The sequence below is a fragment of the Lasioglossum baleicum genome, unplaced genomic scaffold, assembly GCF_051020765.1.
Source record: "Lasioglossum baleicum unplaced genomic scaffold, iyLasBale1 scaffold0021, whole genome shotgun sequence".
Lineage (NCBI taxonomy): Eukaryota > Metazoa > Arthropoda > Insecta > Hymenoptera > Halictidae > Lasioglossum > Lasioglossum baleicum.
The window spans coordinates 5,459,333-5,471,262 of NW_027469081.1; the positions used below are offsets into that span (position 1 = coordinate 5,459,333).

General features: G+C 32.5%; 3 protein-coding genes across 5 annotated transcripts; 2 read left to right on the plus strand and 1 right to left on the minus strand.

Annotated features, from left to right (window-relative positions):
• The first annotated feature begins 604 nt into the window (after positions 1-604).
• Cpsf1 (cleavage and polyadenylation specificity factor subunit 1) lies at positions 605-8,321 on the plus strand. Of its 2 annotated transcripts, none has more exons than XM_076444861.1 (20): positions 605-1,019; positions 1,899-2,113; positions 2,177-2,502; positions 2,569-2,819; positions 3,136-3,317; positions 3,381-3,665; positions 3,735-3,908; positions 4,042-4,179; positions 4,261-4,410; positions 4,499-4,660; positions 4,741-4,976; positions 5,174-5,384; positions 5,448-5,614; positions 5,697-5,940; positions 6,010-6,195; positions 6,276-6,524; positions 6,608-6,937; positions 7,016-7,289; positions 7,377-7,506; positions 7,584-8,321. In XM_076444861.1, the coding sequence occupies exons 1-20, from the start codon at positions 851-853 to the stop codon at positions 7,768-7,770; spliced, it is 4,266 nt and encodes a 1,421-aa protein (XP_076300976.1). In that variant the 5' UTR covers positions 605-850; the 3' UTR covers positions 7,771-8,321. The 2 variants fall into 2 exon arrangements, with proteins under 2 accessions (XP_076300976.1, XP_076300977.1); XM_076444862.1 differs by having other exon boundaries at positions 606-1,019; positions 2,195-2,502; positions 7,584-8,315.
• Positions 8,322-8,355: 34 nt separating this feature from the next.
• Positions 8,356-9,888, plus strand: LOC143219083 (dynein regulatory complex protein 8). The gene is made up of 4 exons (XM_076444882.1): positions 8,356-8,484; positions 8,674-8,917; positions 9,016-9,226; positions 9,334-9,888. Coding segments are annotated over exons 1-4 (684 nt in total). The 5' UTR covers positions 8,356-8,483; the 3' UTR covers positions 9,562-9,888.
• LOC143219081 (delta(3,5)-Delta(2,4)-dienoyl-CoA isomerase, mitochondrial) lies at positions 9,871-11,922 on the minus strand. Of its 2 annotated transcripts, none has more exons than XM_076444880.1 (7): positions 11,782-11,922; positions 11,517-11,667; positions 11,391-11,455; positions 11,169-11,296; positions 10,784-11,064; positions 10,197-10,323; positions 9,871-10,109 (listed from the first exon to the last, which is right to left on the minus strand). In XM_076444880.1, exons 1-7 carry the CDS (start codon positions 11,843-11,845, stop codon positions 10,011-10,013), a joined length of 915 nt encoding a protein of 304 aa, XP_076300995.1. In that variant the 5' UTR covers positions 11,846-11,922; the 3' UTR covers positions 9,871-10,010. The 2 variants fall into 2 exon arrangements, with proteins under 2 accessions (XP_076300995.1, XP_076300994.1); XM_076444879.1 differs by having other exon boundaries at positions 11,367-11,455.
• Between the last annotated feature and the right edge of the window lie 8 nt (positions 11,923-11,930).

Genomic DNA, 11,930 nt, shown 5'->3' on the forward strand with positions numbered 1-11,930 from the left:
ACTGCGGATCTTTATGCGAAATAAAAATTGTCTGCATCGATTGCAAGAGACATAATCTAAAATTTGCATTGCCGTACAATTTTCTTTACAGTTCAATTTCAACTAATTGAATACACTTATATTTTAAAGATGATAAATAAAAATGATTTTATCATCTCCGCGCGAATGGCAGTACTCGATAAGTACTGTCCATCTGATTTTTCTAGACGCCCGAGGCCAATAGAAGAATATTCAACTTTTAAAGCGACCGAGTTTCGCCAATTTCTCTTATATACCGGCCCGGTAGTAATGTACGGGATATTAGCTCCGAATGTGTATACTCATTTTTTGTTGCTCCATATCGCGATTAGGATATTAGTTTCACCCTCGCTTATAGAAAAACATGTGAATTTTGCAAAAGCGGCATTGGAATTGTTTGTTTCACCTGTAAAACGATATTCGGCATGCGGTACATCAGTGCGACAGTGCTGCCACAAAGGCACATTCGGCCGATTCGTGCCGACCTGATGCCGACCTCATGCCCATGTCCAAACTCTGGTCCTACGGTCGACACTAGCTCGGCATATGCGCGCACAGGAGGTCGACCAAATTTAGATTTTTGGTTGGCTGGGTACGTACGCTTCGCGAGGAAATGTGGCATCTTGAGCGCCATTGGCGCCATGCCAGCTTGGACCCTGTTGGACCCCCTGGTTCAGACTGGTTCAGACATTCAGACGTGATTGGACGTGATCTATAAACATCTATAAATCAACAAACTTCAGATGACAACACTACGAAGATTGCTGTGTGTACGCTAACCTATACGGAATGTGACTTCAGTTTATAACGTTTATCAACAGTATAATTCGCAATGTATTCAATATGCAAAAGCACTCACCCTGCGACAGGAGTAGAACATGCGATAACATGTTATTTTTTCAATCGTTTGGAAAAATGTCTTGTGGTAGCAGGCGCAAATATCATCAGAGTGTTTCGTTTAATACCGGACGTTGATATAACGAAGAAAGAAAAATACACAGGTACAGTCACTTATTTTTTATTCATTCGTAATTTGATACGCTTTGGTATGTACTTTAGAAATACGAAAGTTATGTGAAAACATTTTCATTTAAACATTAGCAAATTCATGTCAGCATGTACCAGCATACGGTGGTACAAGCATGGGCTTTTCTCATCGAGCGCCGTCGTGAACGAGTTAAGGGGATAGTCTCGTTTCCAAGATTATAAGGGTGCGGGATGCGCCTACTCTTTTCTCGATAATGCAAAGATGGAGTTTTTCAGTAGTAGAAAGTGCTAGATAAAAGATCAATCTATAGGCTGCAGTCGCCCTCAAAAGTCCTATTTTTATGTCTACAAGGTGTAATTTGCATTATTCGGCAGCATGTAGTTGTCGCAGCTTTATGAAAATAGCTACACAGGGCTGCCGCGTGCGGTTGTGCGCCGCATACGGGCGCTTTGTCGAAGGGGCGCCAAAACATGAACGGGAAGGGCGCCCGTCGCTGTCAGTGCGGCACAAAGCCTAATAGCAGAAGTAACAAATGTTACAGTGCAACGAGATTCGAGAAGCTAGCAAACCGGTTGTTGATTAAAAAAAAGGTCATTCATTGTATTTCATTATCATCCTCGGAAAAGGGCGCTAAATTTCTTTCACACCCGGGCGCCACTTGCCCACGCGGCGGCCCTGTAGCTACATGTGCAGTTTTATAATAGAATAATGCAAATTATGCCTTGTAAGCGTAAAAATAGGACTTTTGAGGGTGACTGTGGCCTAGATTGATCTTTTATCTAGCGTTTTTGACGACTTAAAAAGCCCATCTTTCTATTATCGAGAAACGAGTCTATCCCCTTAAAGAATAATGTTAATAGATACTCATAAAATCAATGTTTTCTTTTCTTAGAATCACGACCGCCAAAAATGAAATTAGAATGTTTAGCACAATATACACTACATGGGAATGTAATGTCGATGCAGGCTGTTGCTCTTGTCGGATCTCAAAGGGATTCTCTTCTATTAAGTTTTCGTGACGCAAAATTATCAGTTGTAGAATACGATCAAGATATACATGATCTGAGGACGGTATCTTTACACTATTTCGAAGAAGAAGAAATACGAGTAATTATATTTAATTTTAATATATTTTTGGATACTTTTTTAAAATGTTTCTATGGAAGACAGTCTTGTGCATTTTTTCAGGATGGATGGACAAATCATCATCATATCCCTATCGTTAGAGTAGATCCTGAAGGACGATGTGCTATAATGTTAATATATGGCAGAAAGCTAGTTGTATTGCCTTTTAAAAAAGACCCAAGTCTAGATGACGGAGACTTATTGGATAATACAAAAGTCTTGTCTAGCAAAACTCCTATACTGTCATCGTACATGATAGTATTAAAAAGTTTAGAAGAAAAAATGGACAATGTAATAGATTTACAGTTTTTACACGGTTATTATGAACCTACGTTATTAATATTGTACGAACCAGTAAGGACATTCTCGGGGTAAGCTTTACATTTTCGTTTAAAAATTTAATAAAGTAACAGAATGTTAATGTGATATAATTATAGGCGTATCGCAGTCAGACAAGATACCTGTGCTATGGTTGCAATATCATTAAATATTCAACAAAGAGTGCATCCTATAATTTGGTCTGTATCAAATTTACCATTTGATTGCTATCAAGCAGTACCAGTAAAGAAACCACTTGGCGGAACATTAATTATGGCTGTCAATTCTCTGATTTACCTAAATCAAAGTATACCACCATACGGAGTATCTTTAAATAATCTAGCAGAAACTAGTACAAATTTTCCATTAAGTTAGTATGAATTATATATACATACCACCTAGCTACATTTAACACTAAACCTACCGAACCTTAAAAGTAACTGGTATATGTTCCCTTATAAAAATGACAAGATTGATTTTATTTAGACTGTGTGCAGCTCCTATTGTAATATTTGTGCTCCACTAAAGATATCTATACAATCATTTCTTATGGAATTATTTTTATTATATCAATAATCATAAAATAAAAAATTTGGAATCGATCATTTTGACCGGTGATGGTAGATTTAGTGTTAATACACATTTCACAACATATTTAAATTTACTAATGTTCTGCATAATTATAGAACCACAAGAAGCGGTAAAAATAAGCTTAGAAGGTTCCCAAGTTGCATTCATTTCTTCAGACCGATTAGTAATTTCATTGAAGAGTGGAGAATTATATGTATTGTCTTTATTTGCTGATAGTATGCGTTCTGTAAGAGGTTTTCACTTTGACAAGGCTGCAGCAAGTGTTTTAACTTCGTGTGTGAGTATATTGAAAACGGATATAGTTTATGTCTGCAGATTTTACATGTATACTTACTTGTAGGTGTGTATGTGCGAAGATAATTACCTGTTTCTGGGTTCGCGTCTGGGTAATTCGCTTCTATTAAGGTTTATTGAAAAGGAATCAGAAAATGTACAAAACACGTATGAAAATGAAATAATAATTGAAGACAATGAAACAGAAGAAACTCCAGCGAAGAAAGTGAAACAAGATTTTATAGGCGATTGGATGGCATCCGATGTATTAGATATAAAAGATCCAGAAGAGTTGGAAGTGTACGGAAGCGAAACGCATACATCCATTCAAATCACATCATATATTTTTGAGGTACATAAATATAAAAATATATACAAAAATTATTGAACAAGCCCTTATACTATTTAATAAATCGATTAGGTGTGCGACAGTTTATTAAATATTGGACCATGTGGCAATATATCTATGGGTGAACCAGCTTTTTTATCAGAAGAATTTTCACATAGTCTAGACCCTGATGTTGAACTTGTGACAACTTCTGGCTATGGTAAAAATGGTGCCTTGTGTGTACTTCAACGTGCTATTCGACCTCAGGTGTGTGTGTGTGTGTGTGTGTGTGTAATTGTGTTATTATTAATAACTTATTAAAACAAGCAAATTAATGAAATCTTTCAAATCACACAACGTTCTTGCATTTATTTAATAAAAATATTTGATTGTAAACTAGGTTGTAACTACATTTGAATTACCAGGCTGCGAAGATATGTGGACAGTCATTGGTGCACTAAATAACGATGAGCAAGTAAGACCTGAAGCAGAAGGTTCGCATGCTTTTTTGATTTTAAGTCAAGAAGACTCGACAATGGTACCAAAACCAATATATTTTTACTTTTTACCGTTCTTTCGTTTATAACTGCAAATACGTATAATGCAATATTATTTCCAGATATTACAAACTGGTCAAGAAATTAATGAAGTAGATCAAAGTGGATTCAGTACGCAAGGGAGCACAGTATTTGCTGGTAATCTTGGTGCAAATAGATATATAGTCCAAGTTACTCAAATGGGTGTACGACTTTTACAAGGAATTGAGCAGGTTCATATTAATATTGATAAAATAAATAAGTATTTGCATGTATACTTATAGAAAATGTTAGATATAGCTATACATATCATAATTATAGATCCAACACATGCCTATAGATCTTGGGTGTCCAATTGTACATGCAAGTTGTGCAGATCCTTATGTAACATTACTGTCTGAAGATGGACAAGTTATGTTATTGACACTCAGAGAAGGACGGGGGACTGCGAAATTACATGCTCAAGCAGCGAATCTTTTATTCGTATGTTAATAATGTTGTGCCATTTCATACTGTATCGTCGTACTACATGTAATTAAACTTTTTCACTATTTATCTTTTAGCGTCCTCAAATAGAAGCACTTTGTGCTTATAGAGATGTCAGTGGAATATTCACAACACAATTACCTGAAAATGTAGAAGACGAAGTACCTGAAGAAGAACATAACGTAGAAGAGCCAACTATAGTTGGTAATATCGACAATGAAGATGATTTACTTTATGGTGATGCGCCAGCTTTTCAAATGCCTGCACCTACCCATACTAAAGTAGCTGATGGATCGACAAAAAAAGCCCCTTGGTAGTTCTTTCTATAATATTTTTAATTTTTGCTTAGTCTAGCCAGGGCTTTAAACAGTTATGAAATGCCTTTATTTCGGAAAACCAAAATTTGCAGCAAACCATTTCAAGCCCTGATCCCATCTTTAATTGAAATATTCATTGTAATTGAATATTATTCTTGTTACACAAAGTATTAATAAAGTTGTTCTTTTACAGGTGGCAAAAGCATTTACAGGAAATAAAACCAACGTACTGGTTATTGGTATACAGAGATAGTGGAACGCTAGAAATTTATTCTCTTCCTGATTTACGCTTATCCTACCTCATTCGTAATTTTGGATATGGACAATATGTATTACACGACAGCATGGAGTCTACAACGTTACAAACAGCTCCTATTAACGAAATTCCTAATCCTGAAATGCAGGTACTGTAAACCAAATAAACCATTAAAATACAAATATATTTATATAAAAACGTTCTACTGCAGGTGCGAGAAATTTTAATGGTAGCATTGGGTCATCATGGAAATAGACCAATGCTTTTAGTAAGACTTGACTCCGAACTTCAAGTATATCAAGCATATAGATATCCAAAGGGACACTTAAAATTAAGATTTAAAAAATTGGATCATGGTATACTATCAGGATACATCAAGTAAAAATGTTTTATTTCTTAAGTAATTACTTTCTGTTGAATTGATATATTAGAAATTTTAAGAATCATTTTTATTTCTCAGATCCACCCCGAAAGACGAGGAAATGCCTACGATGAATGAGACTCGACATTGTGTGATGCGTTATTTCAGTAATATTGCTGGATACAATGGTGTATTTATTTGTAGTGATTATCCACATTGGATATTCCTGACAGGACGCGGTGAATTGCGTAATCATCCAATGGGTATCGATGGTCCTATTACCTCGTTCGCACCGTTCAATAATGTAAATTGCCCACAAGGCTTTCTTTATTTCAATAGAAAGGTACGTTAACATTTTTATCCATCCATGTTGTACATTACGCAAATCATACTTACATTTTTTGACTTATAGGAAGAGTTGAGAATATGCGTTTTACCAACTCATTTATCATATGATGCTCCATGGCCTGTTCGTAAAGTACCATTGCGATGTACGCCACATTTTGTTACATATCATCTTGAAAGTAAAACTTATTGCGTTATAACGAGTATAGCTGAACCATTAAAAAGCTATTATAGATTTAATGGCGAAGACAAGGTACCAAAAACTGAACCGTTGTAGTATATTTTCAAAACGTAGTCCTATATTCGTACTGTTACTTTCTCTTATTTCTTCAGGAATTTACAGAAGAAGATAGATCAGAGAGATTCATTTACCCTTCGCAAGAACAATTTTCAATAGTATTATTCTCGCCAGTTTCGTGGGAAACTATTCCCAACACTAAAATTGAACTAGATCAGTGGGAGCACGTCACTTGTTTAAAAAATGTATCTTTGGCGTATGAAGGTACACGATCTGGCTTAAAAGGTTACATAGTATTAGGAACAAATTATAACTATGGTGAAGATATTACAAGCAGAGGAAGGGTAAAATCGTCGTTAAATGAGTTACTTGTTCGTATGAAATTGTCTTAATTATGAAAATCTAAATTAGGGATATTTGTTTATAGATACTCATATTTGACATAATTGAAGTTGTTCCCGAACCTGGTCAACCATTAACGAAAAATCGATTTAAACAAATTTACGCAAAAGAACAGAAAGGTCCAATAACTGCAATCACTCAAGTCTCAGGTTTTCTAGTCTCAGCAGTTGGACAAAAAATATATATCTGGCAGCTGAAAGACAATGACCTCGTCGGTGTTGCATTTATAGATACACAGATTTACATTCATCAAATGCTAAGCATAAAAAGTTTAATTTTAATAGCCGATGTTTATAAGTCAATTAGTTTATTAAGATTCCAAGAAGAGTATCGAACATTATCCCTTGTTAGTAGAGTAAGTAGAAATTTATTTACATACTTTTACATTTTTACTGTAAAAGAAATTACTAAACATATGTGTATATCATTTAAGGACTTTAGGCCAGCCGAAGTATACACCATTGAATATTTAATTGATAACAATAACTTGGGATTTCTTGTGGCGGATGGTGAAAGTAACGTAGCCTTATTCATGTATCAGCCAGAATCAAGAGAAAGCTTGGGTGGTCAGAAATTGATCAGAAAAGCTGATTTTCACTTAGGTCAAAAAATAAATACGTTCTTTCGAATTAAATGTAGAGTTTCAGATCTTGCAAGTGATAAGAAACAGTTCTCTGGGGCAGATAAAAGACACGTCACAATGTATGGTATGTTGAAATGAAGGAATTAAGAAGAGTAAATCAAAATATTGAAAAATGTAAATAAAATGTTACATTGTCCTCATTTCATTGTAGCATCTCTTGATGGAAGTCTTGGCTATATTTTGCCTGTGCCGGAAAAAACCTATCGAAGATTACTTATGTTACAAAATGTTTTGGTGTCACATATTTGTCATATTGCCGGTTTAAATCCCAAAGCATATCGGTAATTATTGTATTGGAATTAATTGTATATTAGAACTAGGAGATTATTATCGTTACAAATAACGATTCTTCTTTCAGCACTTATACAAGTTTTATTCGTACTCAAGGAAATCCTGCAAGAGGCATCATCGATGGAGATTTAGTTTGGCGTTACGTCTTTTTACCCAATAATGAAAAAATAGATGTAGCCAAAAAGATAGGAACGCGTGTACAGGAAATAATAGAAGATCTTACAGAAATAGATCGACAAACAGCACACTTTTAAGATACTGCCTTCTTCCATTTTATATGAATAAAACTTTTTAAAAATATTTCCACTTATTTAGTAAATACAGATGTATTTTTACATTCTTAGGTTTTAGATTGAACTTTATTAATTATTATAATAATGAGTTCTAGTATTTTTCTAGTGTGTCAGAATTCTCAAGTGTGAATATAAACCAATCTGAACAATGTAAATATACTCATGTTAATTAGGATGAATTTCGTGTGAAACAAAAACTATTATCAACCTCGGGAAAAATGAAATTTCAAAGTTATTTCCTTTCGTAATTATAAATATATTAAATTGATATTGAATAACTTTCATCAAATTAGTTAACTAAATATAATTTAAAATTGACTTCGCATCATAATGATTTCAACATCAAGAATTGAATCTGTTGCATCAGAATTATCATCTGAAGTTCAATTCCCAACTTCAAGACGATCAACGAGACGTTTTACCCAACGTTGTATGTATTAATAAATTACGTACATGCATAAAACATTACTAATTATGAAAACTACATTTGAAATACACATACAATTGTGTTATTGTAAAAAAGAAATAAATTTTATACATACATATTTGAATGTATATTTTCTGATATTGATCAAACAATTACCAACTACATATAGCAGTTCATGTAACATAGGTATATAGTTGCCCTAATTGCTAAAGGTTTATCAAGGTGTATGTATAAAAAAAAGTGAATCAGTAAGTAAAATATGTACATATATTTGTAAGGATATCTAATATGATCTAGTTAGGACAAGGTAAAAAATATAGGTATGCATTTTATTTAACTTAGGGTATAGATGTATTTGAAAATGTCCATCATATAATACAATGTATAATATTTTAAGTTTACAAACTTATGTACATATTTAAAATTTTGATATACAGTGTCTGTAATAGTAGAACCAACATTACTAGAAAAAAGGCTTACTGAAGCATTTGACGTATTTGATACTTCAAGAATCGGTGAAATAGATGTTAGAGATTTAGGAACTATTATTAGAGCATTAGGATGTGTTATCACTGAAGCCGAATTGCAAGAGATACAGGTTGAATTGGAGGATGTAGAAAATAGTTCCGTGTCGCTAAACAGATATGTAGAATACATGAACAAAGCCATTAATGAACGCAAGTTAGTTATATACGAATTTTATTTGCTTTCTGTTTACATATTAATATATAATGTAAGTATATCTTATTCACATATTTGAATTGAAATTTTATTTTTAGATTTAAACCAGCCGAACCAGAGGACTTGTTGAAAGCATTTCAATTGTTAGATCCTGAAAATCGTGGCTACATAATGCATGATGTTTTAGAAAAAGCAATAATGGAAATTGGTGAACCATTTTCACAACAGGAAGTAGCCGATATGATGGTTATTGCATGTGACCCAGAAACAAAAAAAATTAACTACGAACATTATATTAATTTATTAATTGTACGTATGAAATTTTTCTATGAAACACAGGATGTTTTTAATATAAAACGATTTTCATTAAAACTATCATAAATGATACACAGAACATTTTTAAATGCCATTTATAGGTAAAAATACCTCCAGAAAAGAATGTATATTCGATTGTTGATGAAATGGATGCAGCTAAATTAGCAGCTGCTCCTAAGAAACGTAGATTAGAAGATCTTCTTACCGGTTTTAAAGTAACTTACCTAAAAGATCTCATTTTAAAATTATACTTAACAGGAAATTCTTGTGTAACAGCTATGAATAAACTAATAAGTGATTTTTATAAAATTTGTTTCAGGGAACTATAGTTACAGAATATAGAATAATTTCACAGTATGTAAATTAACTTTCTTGAGATGTATGTACAGATACACAATATTTAAACTACACAAAAACTTCAAAAACATTTCTTATAATTGCATTTTTTTAAATTAGCTTTCGCTAGAGTTATACCAACTTTTAAAAAACATACAAATTTGGGTGTCCTAATGTTTAGAAGAAAAATGATCTTTTCTTTGTTAGAAAAATTTACTTGATATATGCAATACTGTTTTCAACCTGTTACACGAGATTCCTCTTTAAAATATAATAGCATTCAATAATAAAATTTGTTCATATTAAAATGTGTAGAAAATATATTTAATATAATATAGATAACATACAAATATATTCGTATAAAAAATATTCGATTAACGTTTGTTCAAATTATATATCACCATTATTTTGTTATTATATGCATATAAAAATCTATTAAGTCTTATAGTTTTGAAAAAACTGGAGGCTCGGATTTAATAGCTTGTGCCATAGCAGCATTTGCAAAGTCTTCGCTTTGAAGCATAGTTTGATTATGCAGGGCCTGTGAAATTAATTAAGAAATAATACATTTATATTTGTGATAATAACAATTGTATATTGTTTCAGGTGGAATAATATAGAAGCTTACAATATGATCTAAACCCTCTTGAACAGAATGGTCCCTTGAGTAAACCAAACTTAACTTGGAACCTTGCACTGCAACTGGACTTTGACTTGCTATTTTATCTGCAAGTTCCATTGATCCTTTTAATAAGCTGAAAGAAGCATAAAATATAATTCATTAAATTGTTTATAAGAATTATTAAATTGGTCACAAAGTTTTCTTTCAATGTTCATGGGTGACATTGATTATTACTTAAGAATTAGAGTATTTTTTAATAAAATAGACAATATTTACATTCGATAAATTTTGATTCAAAGAAATAAAACTTGCCTTTAAACTTCAAATTCAAAACATGGGGGAAGATTTCTTGGCTAATGTTATACATTAATTATATGTAGACTGCAGATTTTTATGCATTTATGAAGAAATTAACTGGTTGAAATATAAAGCAGTGATCTAAGAATATTGTCATGTTGTTTTCAATGTAAAAAGACTACTAACGGGTGAAATGAATATTTATTTAACGATTGCTCCCTGCAATAGATGTGCAATGCAGAATATTTTGCATAGAGATCCGCAATCTAATTATATGTTTTATAAAAAAATTCTACCTTTGTGAAGTTTCAAATAAGCAACTAACGAAGCCATGTTGTAAGGCCTCGGAAGCTGAAAATTTCCTTGCAGTATATACAAGTTCTCTAACCAAACTATCTGAACCTATAATTTTGGGAAATCTTTGCAATGTTCCCACATCTGCAGCCATACCTATAGCAACTTCCTTTATTTGAAACCATGCATCTGAAGAGCAGTAGCGAATATCAGCTGCAGATACCATGTCTATGCCAGCACCAATACATGGCCCGTGTATAGCTGCGATTACAGGTTTCGGACACTAAAAGATCATATAGATAAACAATATTATAAAACTATGAAACAAGAATTAATATTGAACTTGAATCAATTTATAAATGTTAAAGTTGTAAAGTGTGAAGGAACCTTCTCTATCGCGTTAAAGCTATCTTGGTAGTCTTTTATCTTTAATTGCATTATTTTACATTTGCGTGCAATATCTTCTTGTTCTGCTAATTTTGGTGCAAAATTCACCACATCTTGGAGATCGATTCCTATAAAATTAATTGTGAAGTGAATTAAAGATAATATTAAAAAATAACTACATAACAGAACATGTTATACCTGCGGTAAATACTTTATCGTCACCTGAAAGTATAATAACTCTGCATTCTGGATCTATCGCTAACTCGTTGAAACACACTTTAAATTCTCTACAAAAAATCATGGAATTAATAATAGTGTTTAAACAGTAATCAAAATATCAATACATACTTCCACATAACATCGTTCATAGCATTGAGTTTTTTAGGTCTATTCAATTGCACCATATAAATAAATTGCTTTGGTACAGATATTTTCAATGTTTTAAATTTTTCAAGACCGTGTCCACTACTGTAATTCATTTTGCAATAATGTTGTACTCCTAAAATAAAATAATTCTCATTGACTGCTAACTATATACAATATGTATATAATTAAAAACCACTAAATCACTTTCTAATTAAATATACTAATGTATTATTCTATAAGCTCTTACGTGTTTTTAAAGCACTATTACTTGCAAACAAATGACGTTTAACTAAATGCAAAATCATTTTCATCCAAATAATCTCCAAACAGTGGAGGTAATGATTATTGCATATATATCATATCATGAATTTTCTTACACGTTTATCACATGTACAA